This window comes from Theropithecus gelada, chromosome 2 (genome assembly GCF_003255815.1).
Source record: "Theropithecus gelada isolate Dixy chromosome 2, Tgel_1.0, whole genome shotgun sequence".
NCBI lineage: Eukaryota > Metazoa > Chordata > Mammalia > Primates > Cercopithecidae > Theropithecus > Theropithecus gelada.
The window spans coordinates 52,828,972-52,853,180 of record NC_037669.1 but is presented as its reverse complement, the minus strand read 5'-3'; the positions used below and the strand labels follow the sequence as shown (position 1 = coordinate 52,853,180).

The following is a 24,209-nucleotide window of genomic DNA, read 5'->3' as shown; positions in this document are numbered from 1 at the left end:
CTTTAAGTTCTAGGGTACATGTTCACAATGTGCAGGTTTGTCACATATGTATACATGTGCCATGTTGGTGTGCTGCACCCATCAACTCGTCAGCACCCATCAACTCGTCATTTACATCAGTTATAATTCCCAATGCCATCTCTCCCCCCTCCCCATAATAGGCCCCAGTGTGTGATGTTCCCCTTCCCATGTCCAAGTGTCTTATCCCCATTTTCTAAATATCAAACTGTGATACAGAGACTTTAAGTAACTTGACCAAGGTCACAGCTAGTAAGTGTCAAAGCCATGATTCAACCATCTGTGTTCGAAGCAACACACTATTATAAACTTGGCAAACGGATTGGGAACTCAAAGTTTGCTCATAAATCCACTTGCTTTAAGTCCACAGTGACACCATACATGTGACTGCTTTGATTGACAGAGAACAGAGTTGTGACCTTCTGCCCTGGCTTATTGTTTGCCTGAATTCATCATAATGCAATAATAATGCATAATAATGGAGATTGCCATTTCAAAAATTGTTGAGCTTCTGTATCATGACAATTACTCTTACTGTGATTGAGCACATACCCGGCATTGAATACCATGTGAGAAGCTTGGACATAGGCTGGTATGTAAATTATTCAATTAGTCCTATGAGATAAGTAATAATGTTTTCATTGAACAGATGAAGGGTTTGAGGCCCAGAAAGTTGACACAACTTGCTGAAGGTATCATGGGTAGTAAGTGGTAGAATCAGAATCAAACTTTGGTGTAAATGAAGATAAAGCTGGAGCTCTTTCCACTGAGTGACACCTTGCTGAGGGTGGCAAGAAGGAAGGGCTGGGCAGAGAATGTGGGGATGAAGGACAGAAAACAGAGAAGGCAGGAGGGACACAGAGAGGGAAGGGCAGTCAGTACTAGCTTAATGCACCTGACCCAATAGGGCTTGAAATGTGGGAACTGGGCCTTTGGTGCTTGTGCTTGATTAATTTTCCTAGCCTCTCTATCAACTTAATGTTGAAATTTCATTTAGAAGCCTCCTGATAGTTAAGAGCAAATTGGTATCCTCCATCAGGGGATGGAGTCTGGATACCTGCATTCTTTGTTGAGCATCGTCAATAATTTGCGGGTGCCTTGGAAAAGTCATTTGACATATGACCCTTACCTTCTCCTAATACAAGGGCAAGATTATACAGAGGGCAAGGAGTTGGGAGAATCAAATGAGGCTGTATATTTCATTTTTGAGTATTATTTATTAGTATTTAATTACATCTAGCACTTACAAACACAATACTTTTCAATGGTGGAAAAATTAGACTGGGCACAGTGGCTCACACCTCTAATGCTAGCACTTTAGGAGGCCAAGGCATGAGGATCACTTGAGGACAGGAGTTCAAGGCTGCAGTGAGCTATGATCTATGATTCTGTGATCATGTTACTACACTCCAGTCTAGACAACAGATGAGACCCTGTCTCTAAAAAATAAATAAATAGGAGCGGGACGGGCCCAGCGCGGGAGGGAGCGAAGCAGCGCGGGCAGCGAGCGAGATGCAGCACCGAGGCTTCCTCCTTCTCACTCTCCTCGCCCTGCTGGCGCTCACCTCCGCAGTGGCCAAAAAGAAAGACAAGGTGAAGAAGGGCGGCCCGGGGAGCGAGTGTGCGGAGTGGGCCTGGGGGCCCTGCACCCCCAGCAGCAAGGATTGCGGCGTGGGTTTCCGCGAGGGCACCTGCGGGGCCCAGACCCAGCGCATCCGGTGCAGGGTGCCCTGCAACTGGAAGAAGGAGTTTGGAGCCGACTGCAAGTACAAGTTTGAGAACTGGGGTGCGTGTGATGGGGGCACAGGCACCAAAGTCCGCCAAGGCACCCTGAAGAAGGTGCGCTACAATGCCCAGTGCCAGGAGACCATCTGCGTCACCAAGCCCTGCACCCCCAAGACCAAAGCCAAGGCCAAAGCCAAGAAAGGGAAGGGAAAGGACTAGAGGCCAAGCCTGGATGCCAAGGAGCCCCTGGTGTTACATGGGGCCTGGCCCACGCCCTCCCTCTTCCAGGCCCGAGATATGACCCACCAGTGCCTTCTGTCTGCTCGTTAGCTTTAATCAATCATTCCCTGCCTTGTCCCTCTCACTCCCCAGCCCCACCCCTAAGTGCCCAAAGTGGGGAGGGACAAGGGATTCTGGGAAGCTTTAGCCTCCCCCAAAGCAATGTGAGTCCCAGAGCCCGCTTTTGTTCTTCCCCACAATTCCATTACTAAGAAACACATCAAATAAACTTTTTTCCCCCCAATATAAAAAAAAACAAAAAAAACAAAAAACAACAACAAAAAAAAATAAATAAATAAATAAATGATTTTTTAAGTGGAAAAATTTGGGATGTGGTGGTTCACACCTATAATCCCAGCATTTTTGGGAGGCCAAGTCAGGAGGATCACCTGAGGCCAGGAGTTCCAGACCAGCCTGGGCAAGATAGCGAGACCCTATCTCTAAAAAAAAAAAATTTAGCTGGGTGTGGTGGCTCATGTCTCTAGTCCTAGCTACTTGGGAGGCTGAGGTGAGAGGATCGCTTGAGGTCAAGAGTTAGAGACTGCAGAGAGCTATGATTGTGCCATTGCACTCCAGCCTGGGTGACAGAGCAAGACTCTGTCTCTAAAAACAAAAATAAAGTAGAAAAATGAGAAGATACAGAGAAACAAGAAAAGTAATGTAAATATTCTTTGTGCTAGGCATAGTTGACCGGCTAACCCAATGCCAACCAGCCCCTGGTTTTCCCAGCCTACCTTGCAGCTGGGGTGACCATGTGACCTAGTGTTGGCCAGTAAGATAAAAATGTAAGGCCTTTGCTTTTCTAGTTCAAAGGAACAGATGGGATTGGTGCCATCCCTTCCCCCTTGAATGTGAGATTTAACATGTTGAGTGGCAACCATCTTGAGACCTCGGGGAAAGACCAAGGGAACTGCAAAGATGCTGGCCCTGACAATGCTGTGTTGCTGAACCAATACCAGCAGCTGCTTACCTCCTGACTTATTGTGCCAGAAGAACAAACCCTTGTTATTTTAAGCCACTGTTAGTTGAGTTCTCTGTAATTTCTACCATAACTGTTACCTTAATATACTCCCAGCATCCCAAGATCATAATTGCTAACACCTCATCATGTATCTTTTCAGATCTTTTCCATTGTACAGGCAGAAGGAAAATATTTTGAATTATTAAGAGGTTATTTCCTTCTAACACATGTTACCTTGAATCTTTTGTGTTTTACACCCACCATTCAGGCCTTTTACAGGTACTGCCCATAAGGACAATAAAGAGTATAGAAAAACAAAAGGCCAAATTCTTAGTTACTCATAAAATGACTTGAAAACCTATAGTATGGGCATAAGTTTGGAAGCCAAAGTACTGTTTATTCACAAAAGCCAGGATTTTTTTTTGACAGAAATTGTTTATCTCCAGATTTGCAACAGCCTGACTTGGTACATAAAAGAGCAAATGTGGAAGACTTAGAGCACAGCGTTTGTAAGATAAACCCCAGAATGAAAAAGAAAGAAAAAAAAAAGAGAGAGAGAGAGACGAGTAGGAATGTCTGGAGAGGGAAGGCAGAATGAGACAGATGAGACCACAGCTGACACATTGCTTAGGTTCTGAAAAGGGGCTCAGAGCTCTGCCCCACACCTGAGAGTGGGAGTGGACATTGGGAGTCCTAAGCAGGTTTAGCGAGAATGCAAAAGCAGAAGGAACTTGAACCTTTCTTCCCAGGATGCAAGTTCATTAAAGTTGCTCTGTGTCAAATCTGATACGTTGAAGGGCAAAGTAGCCATTGTCTGGGCAAGGCTAAAGGCATGCTTTCCGACGTGGAAAAACATCTAAAAATTTCTCAGGGACCCCTACGGTGGATACCAAATGAGCTGAGAATAAATTGTGACAAGGTAAATCAGGAGTGCATAGACATCTCAACTGGCAGCCGGGACAGGACCACAGACATTAGCAGCAGATGCCAGTGCTTCATGGTGGGGACCAGGTAAGATAAGGTGTAGAGGCCAGGGAAGAACAGGCAGTAGCACAGGGACCAGATGCTGCTGCTCTGGATTCTAGGATGATGCATCTGTCCACCGAAGAACTAAAATCACCCAGAGAAGGATCAGAAAATGGGAGGATTTTGAACTGATCATTTATTGATTGATTGTTTTGAGACAGGGTCTTGCTCTGTTGCCCAGGCTGGAGTGCAGTGGCACGACCTCAGCTCACTGCAGCCTCAACCTCCTGGGTTCAAGCGATCCTCCCATCTCAGCCTCCCAAGTAGCTGGGACTGCAGGTGCACACTACCGTGCCTGGCTAATTTTTGTATATTTTTTGTTAGAGATGGGGTTTCACCATGTTGCCCAAGCTGGTCTCGAACTTCTGAGTTCAAGCAATCCACCTGGCCTCCCAAAATGCTAGGATTACAGGCGTGTGCCACCATGCCTGGCCTGAATTGATCACTTTAAATCAGGGAATATCTCAATTACTTTGAGCTGCAAATTTGTTTTCTACAATCATCAGGAATGTAATATTGTAGCCTAAGATAAGTTCAGTTTAAATTAATAAATAAAGCTATTTTCTGGACACCCAAGTATGCATTCTGTGTATTTTACCCAACTACCATGAATGCTTACATTGATAACATATACACAATTTTCCCAATATGGAAAAATGGTGTACATACTCTTTTATAAATTTATGTTCCCTCAAAATATTGTGAACATCTTTCTATGTTTACAAATATTAATTTTAATACAGATTGAGTATCCCTTATACCAAATGCCTGGGACCAAACATGTTTTGGATTTTTAATTTTTTTTTTCAGATTTTGGAATATTTGCATTACACCTACCAGCTGAGCATCCCAAATCTAAAAATCCAAGTCCATAAGGCTCCAGTGAGCATTTCCTTTCAGTGTCATGTCAGTGCTCAGAATATTTAGGATTTTGGAGCATTTCAGATTTTGGGTTTTCTGACTTGTGATGCTCAACCTGTAGTGATTCTTCAACTTTCTTGAAACCCCTTTGAGAGTCTGATAAACTTTATATTCTCAGAAAAAGGCACATATACATACACCCACAGAAAAATGTCTGTAGGTACATGTTTAAGAACGCAAGTTTGAGAAGTGCTTGTCGGCAATGCAGTTTTCAATAACTGAATAGTATACAATATATGGCCACCCTACAATTTATTTCATCAACCTCCTATTGTGCACATTTAGACTGTTTCTGGTTTTTCCCTATTATAGGTGATCTCTATGATACATTTCTCAAACTAGAATTGTTAATTATATTAGAATGTTTGCACTGTAGGTAACAGGATGCTCAAGTAACAGTGGTTTATATTTCTCACATAAAAGATTCAGAAGAAGCAGTGCAGTGCAGACTCAATAATACCATAGAGAATCCATACTTTTGCTGTCTTTCTGCTCTGCTGTGCTTAGTTTTTGTCTTGTCACCTCATGGCTACAAAATAGCTGCTGTAGCACCAGCTATATCCTTGCTCAAGGCAGGATGAAGTGGGGAAAGACAATATTTTTTATCAAGAAAGCAGATTTTTGCATAAGTCTCAATAGCCAGAACTAGGTCACGTCTTGAGGCAGCAAAAGTAAATATTTTTTTCATTTTTTTTTTTTTTTTTTTTGAGATGGAGTCTCACTCAGTCTGTCACTCAGGCTGGAGTGCAGTGGCACAATCTTGGCTCACTGCAACCTCCGCCTCCAGGTCCAAGGGATTCTCTTGCCTTAGCTTCCCGAGTAGATGGGACGACAGGCACACGCCACCATGCCTGGCTAATTTTTTGTATTTTTAGTAGAGATGGGGAGATGGGGGTTTCACCATGTTGGTCAGGCTGGTTTCAAACTCCTGACCTCAAATGATCCGCCCACCTCGGCCTCCCAAAGTACTGGGGTTACAGGTATGAGCCACCACGCCCGGCCTTTTCCAGGCTATTTTAATAGAGGCAGTGAAGGGAAAAGCGTGCTGGTGGTGGGTTTTTGGTTAATCAGTCTGTTACACAGGGACCGACTTTCTAAACATTTTAAAGGAGTTTATCTGCAGAGGCAACGTACTTGAAAAGGCTTTAAAAACCAAAAAATTCTGTACAAATGTGAGGTATATAATTTCCTAGAAACAATGCTGTGTTTTCTCAGCAGATTGCATATGTAGTGTGACTGCTGATCCCCGTGCAACTGCCTTCCTAATTGGCCACCTCTGTTCAGAGGTGGTTAAAACACTCTTTTTACAAAAACAGCTTCTCCATACCCAGTGACCAAATTGCTGTTTAGACCCTGATTTGACATTCCAGTCACCTCCTATGGGATGTCAGGGAAACAACATTAAGCACGGGGTCCAAAGACCTGAGTTTATTTCTTAGCTCTGCCACCTGACCCCAAGGAAGGCATGTATCTAGGCCTTGGATTCCTTACCTGTAGGATGTGAGTAGTAACTTCTACTTTACAGCATTGTTGGAGGGACAAGATGAGATTATGGATGAGAAAGTGCCAGGAAGTGAAATATAGATATTGGTTGTTGTTAACAGTCATTCTATTTTGTTCTTGAGGTTTTTTTTGTTGTTGTTTGTTTGTTTGTTTGTTTTGTTTTCAGAGACAGGTTCTTACCCTTGCCCAGGCTGGAGTACAGTGGTACAATCACAGCTCACTGCAGCCTCAAACTCCTGGGCTCAAGTGATACTCCCACCTCAGCCTCCCAAGTAGCTAAGACTGTAGGTAAGCACAGCCACACTTGGCTAATTTCTAAATTTTTTGTAGAGACAGGGTCTTACTATATTGCCCAGGCTGGTCTGGAACACTTGGCCTCAAGCAATCCTACTGCTTCAGCCTCCCAAAGTGTCAGGATTACAGACATGAGTCACCACCCTGGCCAGCAGTCGTTCTTTTTGGCCATTTTGGAACCTATTGAAACCAAGGTCAGGGCCTGTGATTTGCTGGTAAACTGATTCTCCACGGAGGAAAATGTGCCTTGATCTGTGGCATTTCGTGATAACCATGAGATAAATATTCTGACCATGGCTGATATCCAGCTACCAACAGTTTAACAACCAGTCATGACATTCTCAAATATTTAACACTTCACCTCGTTAGCTAATATAAGTCAGCTCTAGCACACCCAGAGCACAAAGTCAGCCACCTTCTACTGAAGTGTCCTCGCTGGGCCAGAATCAGCTTATTGGCTCATGTAACCAAGATATTCAGGACTAGTTCTGGCTTCATGCAAGCCTGAATCCAGGAGCCCACACAATGTAAGCAGGAAGTCAGGCACGTTTTCTCCTCAAGGTGGCAAAATGGCCAGTAGCAGTTCCAGTTTAGCAACCCTGGTGTAAAGAAAGCACTTCTTTCTCTCTCTCTTTCTTTCTTTCTTTTTTTTTTTTTTTTTGAGACAGAGTTTCCTTCTGTCACTGAGGCTGGAGTGCAGTGGCATGATCTCGGCTCACTGCAACCTCCGCCTCCTGGGTTCAAGCGATTCTTGTGCCTCAGCCTCCTGAGTAGCTAGGATTACAGGTGCATGTGACACCATGCCTGGCTAAATTTTTGTGTTTTTAGTGGAGACGGGGTTTCACCATGTTGACCAGGCTGGTCTGAAACTCCTGACCTCAGGTGATCTACCTGCCTTGGCCCCCCCAAAGTGCTGGGATTACAGGTGTGAGCCATTGTGTCTGGCCTTCGTTCTTCATAGTCCCAGTAAAGTTCCTACGAATCACTCAGATTGCCAGCTGCAGTCATGTGCTAATCTCTGAACCAACCATGGTAAACCAGTATGGTACAGGCAATGGCTGGGTCTGAGCCACGTGCTCATTCCTGGAGCTGGAGATGTGGCCCACACATCCAAACTACATAAGCCAAGAATGAACGAGGGTGGTTCCCAAAGGAAAAGTACAATTCTATTACCAGAAGAAGCGAGGATTGTGACAGTTAATTTTATGTGTCAACTTGTCTGGGCTAACGGATGCCCGGATATCTGGTAAAACATTATTTCTGGGTGTGTCTGTGAGGGTGTCAATGGAAGATATTATTTAAATTAGTAGACAGAGTAAGAAGATCACCCTCACCAATATGGGTGGGTGTCATCTAATCTATTGAGGACTTGAGTAGAACGAAAAGGCAGAGAAAGCGTGATTTTGCGCCCCCCCCTCCCCCGCCCCCGCTTGACTGAGCTAGCCATCTTCCCCAGCCTTGGGCATTGGTGCTCCTGGTTTTTGGCTTTCAGACTCAGACCAGGGTTTCCACCATTGGATCCCCACTCTCAGGCCCTCAGGCTTGGACTGAATTATGCCACCAGCTTTCTTGGTTCTCCAGCCTGGAGACAGCAGTTCATGGGACTTCTCAGCCTCTATAACTGCATGAACCAATTCCTATAATAAATCTCCTTTTCTGTCTGTCTATCTGTCTATCCATCCATCTATCTATCTATCTATCTATCTATCTATCTATCTATCTATCTATCTATCTATCTATCTATCTATCTATATTGGTTCTGGTTCTGTAGAGGGCCCTGACTAACGCAGGGATCTGTTCTTTACAGATCAAAGCAGCAGATGTTCACTCCAACTCTGATGTGCTTCCCATTGTCCTAGGGAAGTGTGTCTGTCATGAACAATAGGAGCTCCAAATATAGCTCAAGCATCCCTTGGCTTCATCAGCAGGTGGTTCCCAAGGAGGTCATGTTCCCATTAATACACAGATTTTCTTCATTGTGAAACACTGCTTTTCAAGGTGGCCCCTGGGCTAATTCTGAAGGTCCCTCCAGGGCACATCCACACAGCCTCACAAATCAGTCTGGGCTACTGCTTCCAACAAAACTGCTCAACCCATGCCCTGGTGTTCAATGCTATATTCTAGGGCCATGAGATGAAAAAGCCATGGGCCCTGCTCCCTGAAGCCCACAGTTGAGCTGGGAGATGAGACAGGTGGTAAATACTGTATATTGTACACTTACTATGTACCAGGCATTTTACAGGCCTTTTCTCCTTTAAACTTTTCAACCGCCTTTTGAGGTATGGATTATGACCTGCACTGTACACATGATGGAACTGGTGGCTAAAAATACTGTCCAGGCTAGCTTGGCTGGGAAGTGGTGGAGCCAGGGTTCCATGATCAGCTCTTCTGATGTTCATTCGAGGACTCTAGTTCTCATCTCCCTCTCCACCTCCTGACCAGAGTCAAATCAAACTCAATTTGGTACTAAAACAGTGCTCCCCTCACAAGAGATGTTCCATTCAAGTCAATTGAGTCTAAGACTTGGTCTGTACCTGTTCCTCAGAGGGCCACTGGTCTCGAGGGGTCAAATTCATTGGCCTAGACCAGTGTTATGGGTTGAATTGAGTTCTCCCAAAATTCATATGTAGAAGTCCCAACCCCCATACTGCAGAATATGGCTCACGCCTGTAATCCCAGCACTTTGGGTGGCCAAGGCAGGTGGATCACAAGGTCAGGAGTTCGAGACCAGACTGATCAACATAGTGAAACCCTATCTCTACTAAAAATACAAAAATTAGCCAGGCATGGTGGCACGCGCCTGTAATCCCAACTACTCCGGAGGCTGAGGCAGGAGAATCACTTGAACCCGGGAGGCAGAGGTTGCAGTGAGCTGTCATGCTACTGCATTCCAGTCTGGGTGACAGAGCGAGACTCTGTCTCAAAAAAAAAAAAAAAAAAAAAAAAAAAAGAATGAGACTGTTTGGAGATGGGGCCTGTAAATAGGTAACTAAGTTAAAATGAGGACATTAGGGGTGGACCCTAATTCGCTGGGACTGGTGTCCTAATAAGAAGAGAAAGTCTGGACACAGACACACAGAGGGAAGACCACGTGGAGACCAGGAGAAGATGGCCATCTACAAGCCGAGGAGAAAGACTTCACGAGGAACCAACCCCGCTGAACTTGATCTTGGACTTTTTGTTTCCAAAACTGAGATAGTAAATGTCTACCATTCAAGCCACTCAGGCTGTGGTTCTTTGTTACGGCAGCCTAGCAAACAAATACAGCCAGGAAGTATTGGGAAGAATGGAAAGAAGAATGTCTTTGTTGATTTTGTTTTCTTTTTTATAGAGACTGGGTCTCCCTATGTTGCTTAGGCTGGTCTCAAACTCCTGGGCTCAAGCAATCCACCCACCTTGGCCTCCCAAAGTGCTGGGATTGCAGGCGTGAGCCACCACGGCTGGCCTGTTCATTTTTTAAAAGTTGAGGCATTTGAGGCCAGCCTGGGCAGCATAACAAGAACTTGTCTCTACAAACAATTAAAACATTAGCTGGATGTGGTGGGGCAGGCCTGTGGTCCTAGCTTCTCTGGCGGCTGAGGCAAGAGGATGGCTTGAGCCTGGGAGGGTGAAGCTGCAGTGACCCGAGGTCACACCACTGCACTCCAGCCTGAGTGACAGAGAGAGACTTTGTCTCAAAAATAAATAAATAAATAAATAAAATAAACAATTGAATAGGTAACACACATACATTCAAAAGGCATAAAGCCTCCGTTCTGCCTATGCTCTACCCCCACTCAGAGTCCCTCCTGGGAAGCAAATGGTTACCAGTCTCTCATGTTTTCTTTCAGAGATATTTATTCTTTCTCTCTTCACAAACGCACGTGTATGTTTAAATTATTTTTTCTCAACCCATACACACAGTTCAGCACCTCGTTTTTTCGTTTAATAAAACATCCTGAAGATCCTGCAAGAATGACTTTAACGAAGCAGGTCTGGAAAGTCGGAGAAAGAAATACCCTGGTGAATCACCAGCACGACTGAAAAATACAAGCAATGCATTAAGACTACAGCCAGCCTGCTCAGGTTTTTCAGCCTGCTGCATTCTGAGGAGCAGGGAGGAGAGATGTCAGAAGGAGGTGGATGGGCACTGCTAAATCCTTAGCAGGCTGGCGAGGAGCCTGGGTCTCTCAGGAGGACAAACCTTTGGTTTCTCACTCCCTCCTTAGTGCTCCACTCTGCCCTCCTCTCCCCCACACACAAAGTAGGTCAGCGTGAGAGATGCTGCCTCCAGCGAGCAGGAGGGAGATGGTCCATGCTGAGTGGGAGGGCACGATTCGGGGCCCATATTGGGATGCCATCTGTAATTGTAGACTCTCAGAGCTGGAGGAGATCTTAAAGATCATCCTGTGTAATTCCCTCATTTTGCAGATGGAGAAGCTGAGCCCAGAGGGAAAAAAGAACTTTCCTAAGGTCACATAGCCAGGTGGACAGAGCAGGGACTAGGGCATGGATGTCCTACCTTTTGGCCAGTGCTCCTTTTATGTCATCACAATGCCTCTGCTGGTTCTGGAATCTTTGTCAAGATGCCCAGCTTTTACTTTGCCTTCTTTGTCATCCCCTCCTCGATTACAGTTAAGAGAACAGACCATGAAGTCAGACAGCCCGGGTTTCAGTACTGGTTCCACTCACTAGCCGTGTGATCGCTCACTAGCGGAGCTAGTGTGGGGAAGTTAATTAGCCTTTCAGTGCCTCAGTTTCCTCTTCTATAAAATGAAGCGTATGAGAATATCTACCCCTTAGAATTGTTGACAGGGCAGCCATGTTGCACAGGTCCAAGGACCAGCATTCACAGTACAGTCCATAATATAGACAATATATAGTGGTGCCCCCTGGAATTGTGCAGTGCACAGCTTGGGAGGCTGTACACAGTAGTTCTGGCTGAAAAGAGTTAAATGACATCATCCTTGTCAATTCATTTGCATACTAAGAGCTCAGTAAATGTTGGCTATTATTATCATCATTTTATTGTCATCACAAAGAACCAATTGTTTTGTCTTCAGAAGCAGCAAAGAATAGGAGAGGTGAGAATGAAAGTCCTATTTTCATGTTTCGTTTGTCTAATTTAAGGTAATAAACATTCGGTACAGAAAACCTGGAAAATGTCTATAAGAACAGACAACAAAAATCACAATCCCACCAACCAGAAATAATCTCTTTGACATATGGTATATGTTTTTCTAGACTTTTTTCTCTGCCTGCTTTTTTCACTTACTGATACATTGGAAACACTTTCGCATGTCAGCAAATTTTCTGGCCAGGCATGGTGGCTCATGCCTGTAATCCCAGCACTTTGGGAGGCTGACACAGGAGGGTTGCTTGAGCTCAGGAAGTTTGAGACCAGCCTGCGCAATATAGTGAGACCTCATTTCTACTAAAAATGAAAAAAATCAGCCTACTCTGGAGACTGAGGCTGGAGTATCACTTGAGCCCTAGAGGTAGAGGCTGCAGTAAGCTATGATGGTGCCACTACACTCCAGCCTGGGTGACAGTGCCAGACCCTGTCTCAAAAATTTTTTTTTCATTTACAACATCAGTTTCAATGAAAGGACTGCAGCATGGAGATTAAGAACATAGATGCTGTGTCCAGGTGGCCTAGTTTCAAATGTCAGCTCTTCTGTTTACCAGCTGTGTAATCTTGGGCACGATAGTTAACCTGTGTCTCAGTTTCCTCACCTATAAAGTGTGTCTATAATATTTACCCTGTAGGGTTGTTGTGACAATTAAATGGGTTAATATATGTAAAATTCCTAGAGAACTACTTGGTAGAGTGACGTGTCATTGTTATTAGATTCATTTTTTGGCTATCCTACCATTGCTGAATATGGTCTCCTACTGTTGGCCTTTTAGGTCATTTAGTTTTCATGGCCATAAATAGTGTGGCCACAGATATTCTCAGCCATGTGTCTTTGGGCACATCCATGATTATTTTGTAAAAACAAATTGCTAGAAATGGAATTTCTGGCTAATATAAGATACATGTGCCAAATTATTCAAAATTTGTGCCAATTTACATTCTGGCAACATTTGAAAGGACAGGAGAGTATCATGAGTCCCTGGGGTCTTGAGAAGCAGAACGGGGGCACAGTTTGTGACTAGGACATGTATTTTGTTGTTGGCGGATCCATGTAGTTCCCTGGAGATGATATTCACATCTTTGTCCTTTGTAGCCCAATACCTTGTTTCCCAAATTTCAATTGTTTGAGTACCATCTTCATGGTTTTTTTTTGTATCCAAAAACCATCTATACCATAATATATTTAATATTTTAAAATACATCCGCTCTTTAAAAAAACATGAATACATTTACTTTAAAAGAACATTTTCAATTACTAGTATAAATGGAAAACCAGAATCACCTGCCATAAAAAGGAAGTAACTGTGAAAATAAATATAACACAAGCAAAATGTTATTAAATTGTAGCTAGACACTATTGCTCGGGAAGGCTCTGAGCTCCAGGCCATGGACTTTGCATTGTGAGAGAGAAAGAGAAGGGGATTAGTAAATGAGCAAGAGCTACAGGGGTGTTAAAGACTTACTAGCACCAAGCTGTCGCTTTCTCTTTGGTATAGTCGAAAGAATCAACAGAGAATTGAAGAGAGATTTAATTTTGTTTGATTTGTCTTTGCAGAGTAGGGGAGATGGGGTGGCAGAGGCATGTGATTTTATGTTGAAGGATCTGTGAATTTTCCTACCAAAATTGTCTTATAACTATCTTTTTCCTTACTTTTAGAAACATCAGCCAATATTGCCTCACTGAAAAACAGCTTCCTAGGTTTGAAAGAACTCTTTATGGCACAAGTTCATGTAATCATTCACAATAGCCTGATCAAGAAGGTGCTGTAATGATCACCTCCATTTTACAGAGAAGAAAATGAAGGCATAATAGAGTTAACTAACATGCCCAAGGTTGGTACAGCTAATCAGTAGTAGAGCTGAGATTTGAAACTCGGGTATTCTGGCTCCAGAGTCCAAATGGCTCCTAATTTCCATATTACACTGTCAATGAGTGGGGCCATGACCAGTTATTGGCTGCATCCCTTATCCCTCACTCTCATAGCTATAAGGTATAGACAATGGGACTCTCCTTGGACTCCCTTAACCCTGCCTGATAATTGGTTTCTCACCTTGCCAGTTTGACTCTACTTTGACCTTGACCTTATTCTGTTACCTGGAATTGGTGACTCTGAGACGCTGAAACCCTCTGGTGGTACTGATGGCTGAAGGTCTTCTTGCACCAGGGATGCTTGGGTCTAGAGATACTGTATTTGCATGAGCCTTATGGGAGCTAGAGTGGAGGGGTAAGTGACTTTGCCAAGTGTTACAGAGTGAGTTACTGTCAAAGCTTGGACTAAAATCCAGATCTGCTGATTCCTCCTTGAGTGCCCTATTCACCACACCTTTGGCTTTCTTAAGTTACATGAACAGTTTACCTTCATAACCATTGCCTTGTTTATTTTTCCCTGCAATTTGGGAGATAGATAGGTATTATTGTGAGTGCTTTATAAATGAGGACGCTGAGGCTATGTTCAAGGTCATGTAGTTAATAAGTGGCAGAGCCTCTTGCATACATTAGAGGACATTCTATCAGAGAGGGGCATGATTAGGACTAGAACCCAGTCCTGTCTGGTTTCAGTCCAGATCTCTTCCCACAAAGTGCCCCAACATCCATTTTTGCCCTTTATTGCCCTAGGTCCTGACACTACCTCCCATTTTCTATTTTTTTTTTTTTTTTGAGACTGAGTCTCGCTCTGTCGCCCAGGCTGGAGTGCAGTGGCGAGATCTCGGTTCACTGCAAGCTCTGCCTACCAGGTTCAGGCCATTCTCCTGCCTCAGCCTCCCAAGTAGCTGGGACTATAGGCACCTGCCATGACGCCCAGCTAATTTTTTGTATTTTTAGTAGAGACGGGGTTTCACCGTGTTAACCAGGAAGGTCTCGATCTCCTGACCTTGTGATCTGCCGGCCTCGGCCTCCCAAAGTGCTGGGATTACAGGCGTGAGCCACTGCGTCCAGCCTATCTCCCATCTTCTAAGATTTTAAACCTTACGTCTTTTCTAAAAGGGATGGGGGGAGTGGTGCCAAGTGAGTGACTCATACTAAAGTGTGAATGACTACCTCATCTCATGTTTCCCCATCTGGGTCTGCTTGCACTTAGAGAGATTGCTTTCTAGTGCAACCGAGGAATTCACTTCTGTATTAGTAATCTATTGCTACACAACAAATCACCCCCAAAACTTAGTGGGTTGAAATAACAATAATCCATTTCTTATTATCCATTTATTATAATCTCACAGTTTCCATACGACTAATGCAGAAAAGGCAGAGAGAAGGCATGACTCTACTCCACAATGTCTCAGTCCTCAGCTGGGGGCAGGAATCACCTGAAGGTTCACTCACTCACACATTTCTGCCTCACCTCATTGGATGAGGCAGTGCCAAACGTCCAGCCAGTTTAGAAGGGAAGGAACATAGGCCCCACCTCTTAACGGAGAGACGTTGATGTCATCCTATAAGAAGAACTTGAGGCTGGGCGCGGTGGCTCATGCCTGTAATCCCAGCACTTTGGGAGGCCAAGGCAGGCCGATCACAAGGTCAGGAGTTTGAAACCAGCCTGGGCAATATGGTGAAACCTCGTCTCTACTAAAAATACAAAAATTAGCCCAGCATGGTGGTGGGCAGCTGTAATCCCAGGTACTCGGGAGGCTGAGGCAGGAGAATTGCTTGAACCCAGGAGACAGAGTTTGCAGAGAGCCGAAATCGCACCACTGCACTCCAGCCTGGGCAACAGAGCAAGGTCCCATCTTGAAACAAAACAAAAACCAAAAACAAAACAACAAACTTGTGAGAGAGATATTTGTGCAGCTGTCTTTGGAAAATACAATCTGGCACCACTCTCTAAAGGTGGGATCTCATGCACAAGTCATGAACAGATTTTTGGGCAGTGGGCGCTCCTCTTGGTGTGGCCCCGATGAGACCCCATTTGGGGTTGTTCTCCAGCTGCTGCATTCAGAATTCTGCTTTTCTCTGCATTTATGCTGCAGTTGTTTTGTAATCCATTTTTCTCAGAAGACTCAGACAGCCCTCTCTGCTGATAGGCAGGGGTGTGATCCTGCTGCCAAGAGGACCTGACATTGACAATAAACAGCAATAAAAGTGCCTGTCTGCTTCTGTGCCATCAGATGGAGCCCAGCCAGCCATGACTAGAAAGTTTCCTATTTTCAAGTAGGCCTTCCCCGTGCCCAAGAGGAGCCTAAAGAGAAGGTGGGTCAGATCCTGGGTGAGGGAGTATGTGTGCTGCTTGTGGGAGATATCAAGATCTGTCCAGTAATCTAGAATTTCTCTATGGGGGCTTTATAAGCAGCAATCTGGCTGGAAGAAGGAATTAGAAGTTCCATTTGCATAACACTTGACATATGCTTGAGAAAGCATTTGTTGTTGGTTTCAAAGATCCAAGAGTGAAGGCTGACTTAGTTTGGATTTGACCAGAAGAGGACTCTGAGACAAAGACTTGGGGATGGGGAAGTGACATAAGCAAGGGAAGGCAGCCATAAAGGGTACAGCATCAAGCTAGCTACCACTGTGGGAGAGGGAAGCTTATCCCTCTGGAGAAACTACGGAAGTCAGTGTAAAGCCCTTGCCTCAGAGTTATCCTACCCAACCGTTGAAAAAGCTGGGGTATTCGTACTCCTGTTGCCATGAGGGATGTGCCTGTAAAGCGGGGTTAATCCCAGCCTGCTGTTCTAAGTAGAGCAGGCTCCCACGGCTTTGGAGAAAGCCCAGAGACCCAGAGACACACGTACTAGTAGCAGGAAGGCGGAACACACCCAGTGGCAAGGAAGGTTGACAATGTGTGCTCCAGATGACAACTGTCTCAGTGTGCCTAGTACCAAGGGGCTTCCTGGGATGTGGGACTTTCGGTTTTAAAACCAGGAATGTCCCAGACAGACCAAGATGAGGCAGTCATGCTAGCCATAAGGGCAAAGCAACATGGGGAACTAAAGCCCATCCGTCACCCAAACCTACTGTCTGAAAGGAAGGATCAAAAAAGGACTTAAAAATGATAAAAGTGTTCTGGACTTAGATAGTGGTGATGGTTGCATGCTGTACAATTTTGTGAATATACTAAAAACTGCTGACTTATATACTTTAAAAGGATGAATTTTATGGCATGTGAATTATATCTCAATAAAAATGATTCACATAAAGACAGACATACAGATCAATGGAACAGAATTGGGAATCCAGAAATAAACCCTGATTTTTATGGTCAATCGATTTTGACATGTCATTGGATTTACAGTCCCCTGGTTAATCCAGGATGATCTTATCCTAAGTTCGTTAGCTTAATTCATCTGTGAAGACCTCTTTTTCAAATAAGATCACATTCATAGGTTCTGGGGGCTAGGACATGGACATATCTTTTTGCGGGCCACCATGCAATCCATTACAACTCCCGTTTTACAGGTAAGGAAACTGAGTCACTTGCTACAGCAGTACAACTAGTGATAGCAAGTAGAGATGTGAATGTAGGCAGTCTGTCTCTAAAGTCCATGTTCTTAACTACCCAGAAATGAAGGGACAAGACCACATACGATTTCTCCAGCTGATGGTAAAAGATGGACGGGCTCTTACTACAACCTGAAGGCCAACTCCTTAAATCTAGCCCCTGCCTCCTTTCCTGAACTTACCTCCTTCATCCAATTTCCTCTCAATTACTCTCTGTTCCATCAGGTGGCCTCTGGTCTGTAACATTTGTTTGAGAAGTGAGAAATGAGAATGGTTATGACAGTAGTGGATTTTTGTTTAGCAGGGGAGACTGATAGGTGAATCTTGAGACTGTAAAATCAGGCATGGCTCAATGAAAGAACATGGGATTGGAGTCCAATAGATCTTGGTTCACATTACGGCTCTGCTACTTACTTGCTCTGAGACCTCAGCCAAGTTACTTAATCCTTTTGAGCCTCTGTGTTCTCATTTCTTAAAAGAGAGAGAGAGAAGACCTATTTTGGGGTGCTGTTGCAGAGATTCAATGCTTTCAGTTCTACCATCATGAGTTTTTCTGAATTCTTTACTCTGCTCACCAGTGTAGACAAGCCTGTAGGAAAACAAAATGATGGGGCTGAGCTGATAGATAATTTCTCTGAAGATAGCAACATCAGTTTGGGAGAAAATAGCTTATTTCAATGAGCCTCCATTAGCCAGAAGGAAGAATGTTTTGGCTGAATATCAAAATTCTCCCTTGCTCTTTCAGCATACACAGAGCAGCTTCTGGGTGGAATCCTGTATCACTGCAATCACCTGCCTGGCTTCCTGCCTCCAGCTCCTTCTCATACCCACAGCTGAGTTCCTTGTCACCCATCCCCTGCAGGCTCAAAGCCACCCCGACATCAGGCAGAATTTAAGGAGACCAAGGACAGAGAAGTACCATGGTTACCAATGAAATACCATTTCACGGCTTACATTTGTTGTTTATTTACTACACACCAGATATCATGTTAAGAGTTTTATATGCACATTCTCATTCACTCCTCCCCACAAACTTATAAGGTAGGTACTATTATTATTCTCATTTTCCTGATAATAAAGCCAAAACCCAAGAAAGTTATATAAATTGCCAAAGCCCCCTAAGCCATAGCTGAATGGATCAAGATTGGACAGCTGACCTGAGATAGATCACTCAGATTGTCTCTCCAAGAAATTTGGAATTGTTTGAGAGACAGATCGTCTCTGCTGGTCACTCGAAATAAAGACATAAACTTGGCAGCTGTGGGGTGGTTATTAATGGTATACACATAGCAGAGAAGCCATTCTGTAGGTGTAGAGAGAAAGAATTAGGCAGATGGAGAAAGAAACAGAAAAATGTGCGTTTGGGGAAAGAGTGTGAGCAAAGGACTGGTTCTCTGGATTCCCCAGTTATACTTAATACCTCCCTTAGTTAAGACTCCAGGAAATAAGTGATAGAAATATGACTTCTATTGGCTTAAATGAAAAGGAATCCACAGACACTAAAAATAATAGCTTCAACCATAGCTGGATCCGATGCTCAGTGTTGTCAGGAACCCGTCTCTATTTCTTGGATCTACTTTCTTCTGCGTTGGCGTCAGCTTCAGGCAGACTCTTTCTTCAAGATAGGAATATGGCCGCTGGAGGCCCCACACATAGATTCTTACACTTTCATGCCAGGCAGAGAGTCTAGAAGTTCCAAGGAAGGACTCATCATTGAGCCACTGGTTGGTTTGGGTCCCATTCCCAAATCTAAGGCTATTAATGTGTTAGAGGAGATGGAATGCTTGATTGGCCAGATGTGATCCAGGGGTTGGGATTGATTCCACCTGAATCACATGAACTGAGAGCAGGGAAAAGTGGCTCCCCAAAGGAAAACGATGGTGCTACCATCAGAGAAAGGAGGACTGGCCATAGGGCAATAAATACCACAGGTGTTTATACATGCTGTTCTATTCTTATAAAACATTTCTTTCCTTTTATTTGGCTGGCTTACAATGGTTTTGAGGAGGATTCTGTTATTTGTAACTTAAAGCAGCTTTGATTGACAGAGCTAGATTTCTACCATATGCTTTCAGCTGTCTTGCCCTACAATCTGGTACCATTCTCCCAGCCACAGCCCCAGTGACCTGTCCTACCTGCCTTTATACCTAATTATACTCACAGCTAAAGACTGCTATATTCTTTCTATTCATACCAGCGTGATGCAGACCAGCATCATGGAGGATTGGTGGAGAGGGAAGAGCCTCAAAATTGAAAGAGCTTGGATTCTTGAGCCACCACTTACAGGACCACCTGGCAATCAGAAATACACATGTTGGGCTAAATGTACACAAGAAGGAATCTATTGTGCTAAGCTTCTGAGATGTGAGAGTTGATGTATTTCAGCAGATACCATAACCTTAACTAACATAAAAATAAAGAAGGGGCCAGGCGTGATGGCTCATGCTTGTAATCCCAGCACTTTGGGCAGCTAAGGAGGGTGGATCACAAGGTCAGGAGTTCAAGACCAACCTGGCCAACACAGTGAAACCCGTCCCTATTAAAAATACAAAAATTAGCTGGGCATGGTGGTGGGTGCCTGTAATCCCAGCTACTCAGGAGGCTGAGGCAGGAGAATTGCTTGAACTCGGGAGGTGGAGGTTGCAGTGAGCTAAGATTGCGCCACTGCGCTCCAGCCTGGGAGACAGAGCTAGACTTGGTCTTGAAAAAATAAATAAATAAAATAAAATAAAGAAGGGTTTCAAAAGCCAGTTTAGGGAGTTTCAACTTGATTTTCATGGATAGTTAGCTTTACCAATCAGGGATCTTAGTTGCAAGCCACAGAAACGAACTCTGGATTACATAAGCAAGAAGGGAATTAACTGAAAGTACATTTGAATCCCAGCACTGTGGGAGGAGGGCGAGGCGGGCAGATCACCTGAGGTCAGGAGTTCGATACCAGCCTGGCCAACATGGTGAAACCCCATCTCTACTAAAAATACAAAACTTAGCTGGGTATGGTGGCGGCCACCTGTAATCCCAGCTACCTGGGAGGCTGAGGCAGGAGAATTGCTTGAAACCTGGGAGGCAAAGGTTGCAGTGAGCTGAGATTGCGCCACTGCACTCCAGTCTTGCCAACAGAGCAAGACTCTGTCTAAAAACAACAACAACAACAACAAAAAGTACATAAGTACGTTGGGTAGCACACTGAGTTGCCCCTAAGAGTAGGGAACCAGGGTTAGAAAATGGGCAGGAACAAAGGGAATGTAAACAGCCAGAACCACAGGTAAAAACCAACCTCAGAACCAGACTGTTGAGGATACTGCCACTCTCACTGCTGCACACTGGATATTTTGGTTTAGATGGCCTACACCTCCAGTCCTGCATACCTCCGTCACTTCCACCCCTAGAAATTGGGTCAACACTCAATTTGGGTTTGGACTGCTCCTCTGTGTTTGTTTCTTGTCATCATCAACTCCAGATTCAAAATCCCAAGAGGACGCAGCAGCTTGGCCAAACCAAGGTCATATGTTCAGGCTCTGGTTGCCAGAGAGTCTGACAAAAAAGAGCATCTCTGGGCTTTTCAGCTCCTATGTCAGAGGAGGCCACCTTTGCCTTCCATCAAGAGTTGGACAGTGAGGCATTTCCTGAACTTGGAAGGATGTCAACCAAACCACCACTCCAAAGCAATGAAAACCCAAATCGACAGCACAAAAACAAAAACAACTACCATTATTAGCGAATTACTAGTGAAACAAATGTCCACTCCAGGGACTTCTGAAGAGTTTTAAGCTGGAAAGTGATGTTGTCAAATACACTTTAGAAATATTATTTTGTTGGCAAACTATTGATTGGATTGGAAGAAGGCTAGGGAGGAAAATAAATGAGGAGAGCCGCACTGGTCATCACCTAGGAGCTTGTTAGAACTGCACAGTGTGGGTCCCTGCCCCTGACCTGGTTTAGGGCAGCATATTTCCAATTTTATGGTACATATGAATCACCCCCAGATAACTTGATAAAACACAAATTCTGATTCAGTATATCTGGGAAAGAGCCTGCAACTTTGCATTTCTAACAAGTTATCAGTTAACGTCAATGCTGCTGGCCCATGGATCACATTTTAAGGAGCAAGGATCTAGGTGAGACAGGAGAAGGGCTTGACCTAGGTTAGGGGGCCATGGGATGGAGAGATTCCAGATTCCAGTGTTACTAAGGAAGTGGAATCAACAAGACTAAGTGATTGTTCCAAAGTGTTCTGATTTGCAGAGAAATCAAAGATGCCTTCTAGGCATCTGATTTGGGTAAGTAGATGGCAGAGTTTGGGGGATATTTTTTGCTTTTTGCTGGTCTATATTTCTGATAAAGAATCTGCATTTACTTGTACACTAAAGAAAGGGGATACAAAAGAAATCAATGACACTGCAAGGAGCTCAGGTGAGTAATGGGATGTTTCAAAATATGATAAACATTTTAAATTTCGGTGAACAAAACACACCATTTTTTTTTGTTTTTTTTTTTGAGACAGAGTCTTGCTCTGTCACCCAGGCTGGAGTTCAGTGGCTCGATTTCGGCTCGCTGCAAGCTCTGCCTCCTGAGTTCACGCCATTCTCCTGCCTCAGCCTCCCGAGTAGCTGGGACTACAGGCACCTGCCACCACGCCTGGCTAATTTTTTGTATTTTTAGTAGAGATGGGGTTTCACTATGTTTGCCAGGATGGTCTTGATCTCCTGACCTCGTGATCTGCCCGCCTTGGCCTCCCAAAGTGCTGGGATTACAGGCGTGAGCCACCGCACCCGGCCAACACACCATTTTTATATAGTTTATTGGGTGTGCTTCACACCAACTGTGAGGGTGATTGGAATTGCCACTAACTATTGCATGGCTAGAATCCAACTTTATTACTAAGAAGGCTTAGTAAAATGTGATATTTTTTCTCTTTAATTTCAGAACTAATCATGTTATAATGCTGGCCAGGTGTGACATACTGATTTCTCTTTAAAAATACTTTCCAGGGAGCTGATTATGAAAACTACAGCGGGATAATATGTTTCTTTCAATACCGAACCCAATTAATTTCAGTGACTCATAAATGCTAGGGTGAAAAATTAGAATATTAAAGCTCCATTTGTTTAAGAAAGAAATTATTTTCCTTCTTCATAATAGACTTCCTATTGTTTTGGACATAAATTTCTCTCTGAAGTTAGGTTAGAGAATCAGTAACACTAATGAAAGTTTCTTTCCCCCACTTTATTGAAACAATATTCACCCAACAGATGACAGGCTGCAGCTTGAGGAAGAGCTGATCACCTTTTAACTGAAGGTGATGATTATGACTAATACTTATTAAGCCCTTTCATGCAACATACATCTTGAGTTTCTCACAACACTCCAAGGTAGGCACTTTTAATCCCCATTATACAGATGAGGAGGATAAGGCTTGTGAGGGTCAGTGAGTCACCAAGCTCTCCCCCAATGGCAAATGAGTGACAGATAAGGCATCCCAATCCAGGTATGATTGCTTGCAGTCATCACTCTTAAAAATCCACCACTGAATTCTACCAATATTAAGCATGAGACCAGAAGGTACAATCTCCAATACTTACACATGAGAAAAACAAAGTTCAGATGATTCCTAGGCCAGTGTGGTTTCTGATGCACTGTACTGCCTCTTACTGAAACTGGCCTAAATCTACAAAGTTGATGAAATTGATCTGATTCATAATATATATAGATGGTTCCTTGTTGGAATGAATTTGGGTGCCCTGGGAAGACTGTTTTATTAAGATATCCTTTTCAGCATTAGATAGTTTCCAAAGTTCTACCATTAAATATTAATTCATCTGACTTAGGCCATTCATATCTCTTTGTTAAAATGCAGTTGCTCAAGCATTTCAATGTGGATATATGCACCCTTTTCTGAAAATAGGTTTTAATTGGAGAGAGGAAATGAGGCCAGAGAACAGAAGCAGGTTGAGATGAGTCTTAGGGCAAGAGGAAGAGGAAAAAGGTAAAACAAAAAAGTGGGGGCGGGGGTGGGGTAGAATCCAAGGACCTCAATGACACATCGTCTCTTTAACTGCTTTGCTGAAGAACTGATTTAGACTAAGGGAGACTCTTAGGGTTAATGATAAACTTTTGTTTTGAATAGAGTGAAAGATGACATCAAGTAGACCTGATTTTTCTCCTTAAGATCATCTACAAATACAATATAGATTTGGAGAACAGCTACAAACAGCTTGGAGAATAAGCCCTGAATCTGTCACCTCCTCGTTCTGGGACCTCAAGCAAGTCACCTTTCCCCCATTGAGCCTTAGCTTTTAACATAAATTGCTATCCGATGGGGCAAGACAGAAAGAGCCAGAACTAAGAATCAACTTGGTTGCTGGGCAGATGATATTTTTGAAATGCTCTGAGTCTATTCTAACATTAAATCCTCCTAGAGCTTATCGATGCTGGACATGCTTCAAACCAGTTGACATTAAATGTCCTTCCAGAGACATCTCAACCTCCAGTGGCTTCTCTGATTCAAATCCTCTCTTGTTAGTCATTGCAGGATGGTCATTAGTGAGCAGTCTCAGTTGTCCTTTTTAGCATTCTTGTTTGGCAAGAGAGGTCTCTGCCACACTCCCTAAAGGGGTCCTTTCCCACTTCTGGATGAAGCAGAAGGAGAAAGAAACAGTTTACATAATGGTGTGATTGCACCGATGCCTCAAACTCATTTTTTCTCCAATTACCACATTTTCTGACAGCTAGCTTAGAAGTTGTTACCAATTTTTTTTTTTCAGCCAGAGAGCTTTCATTTATAGATCCAAGCTTATCAGAGGATAACTTTAAAGAACACATTTAAACAGAACTTCAGGTTTTAAAACAGAGATAAACGAGTGTTTTTCACTGATGACACAGATTGGGAAGAGGGTAATTCTTCCTCTGTGAAAACTAGTAAAAGATGTTAATGC

At 43.8% G+C, this 24,209-nt stretch overlaps 1 protein-coding gene across 2 annotated transcripts; it reads left to right on the top strand.

Annotated features, from left to right (window-relative positions):
- The first annotated feature begins 1,481 nt into the window (after positions 1-1,481).
- Positions 1,482-2,282, top strand: LOC112619592 (midkine-like). 2 transcript variants are annotated; one of them, XM_025377659.1, is made up of 2 exons: positions 1,482-1,611; positions 1,768-2,266. In XM_025377659.1, exons 1-2 carry the CDS (start codon positions 1,531-1,533, stop codon positions 1,960-1,962), a joined length of 276 nt encoding a protein of 91 aa, XP_025233444.1. In that variant the 5' UTR covers positions 1,482-1,530; the 3' UTR covers positions 1,963-2,266. The 2 variants fall into 2 exon arrangements, with proteins under 2 accessions (XP_025233444.1, XP_025233443.1); XM_025377658.1 differs by having other exon boundaries at positions 1,482-2,282.
- The last annotated feature ends 21,927 nt before the right edge of the window (positions 2,283-24,209 follow it).

Coding starts and splice junctions, on each gene's coding strand:
- LOC112619592 (XM_025377658.1), top strand. CDS start 1,531: ATGCAGCACCGAGGCTTCCTCCTTCTCACTCTCCTCGCCCTGCTGGCG.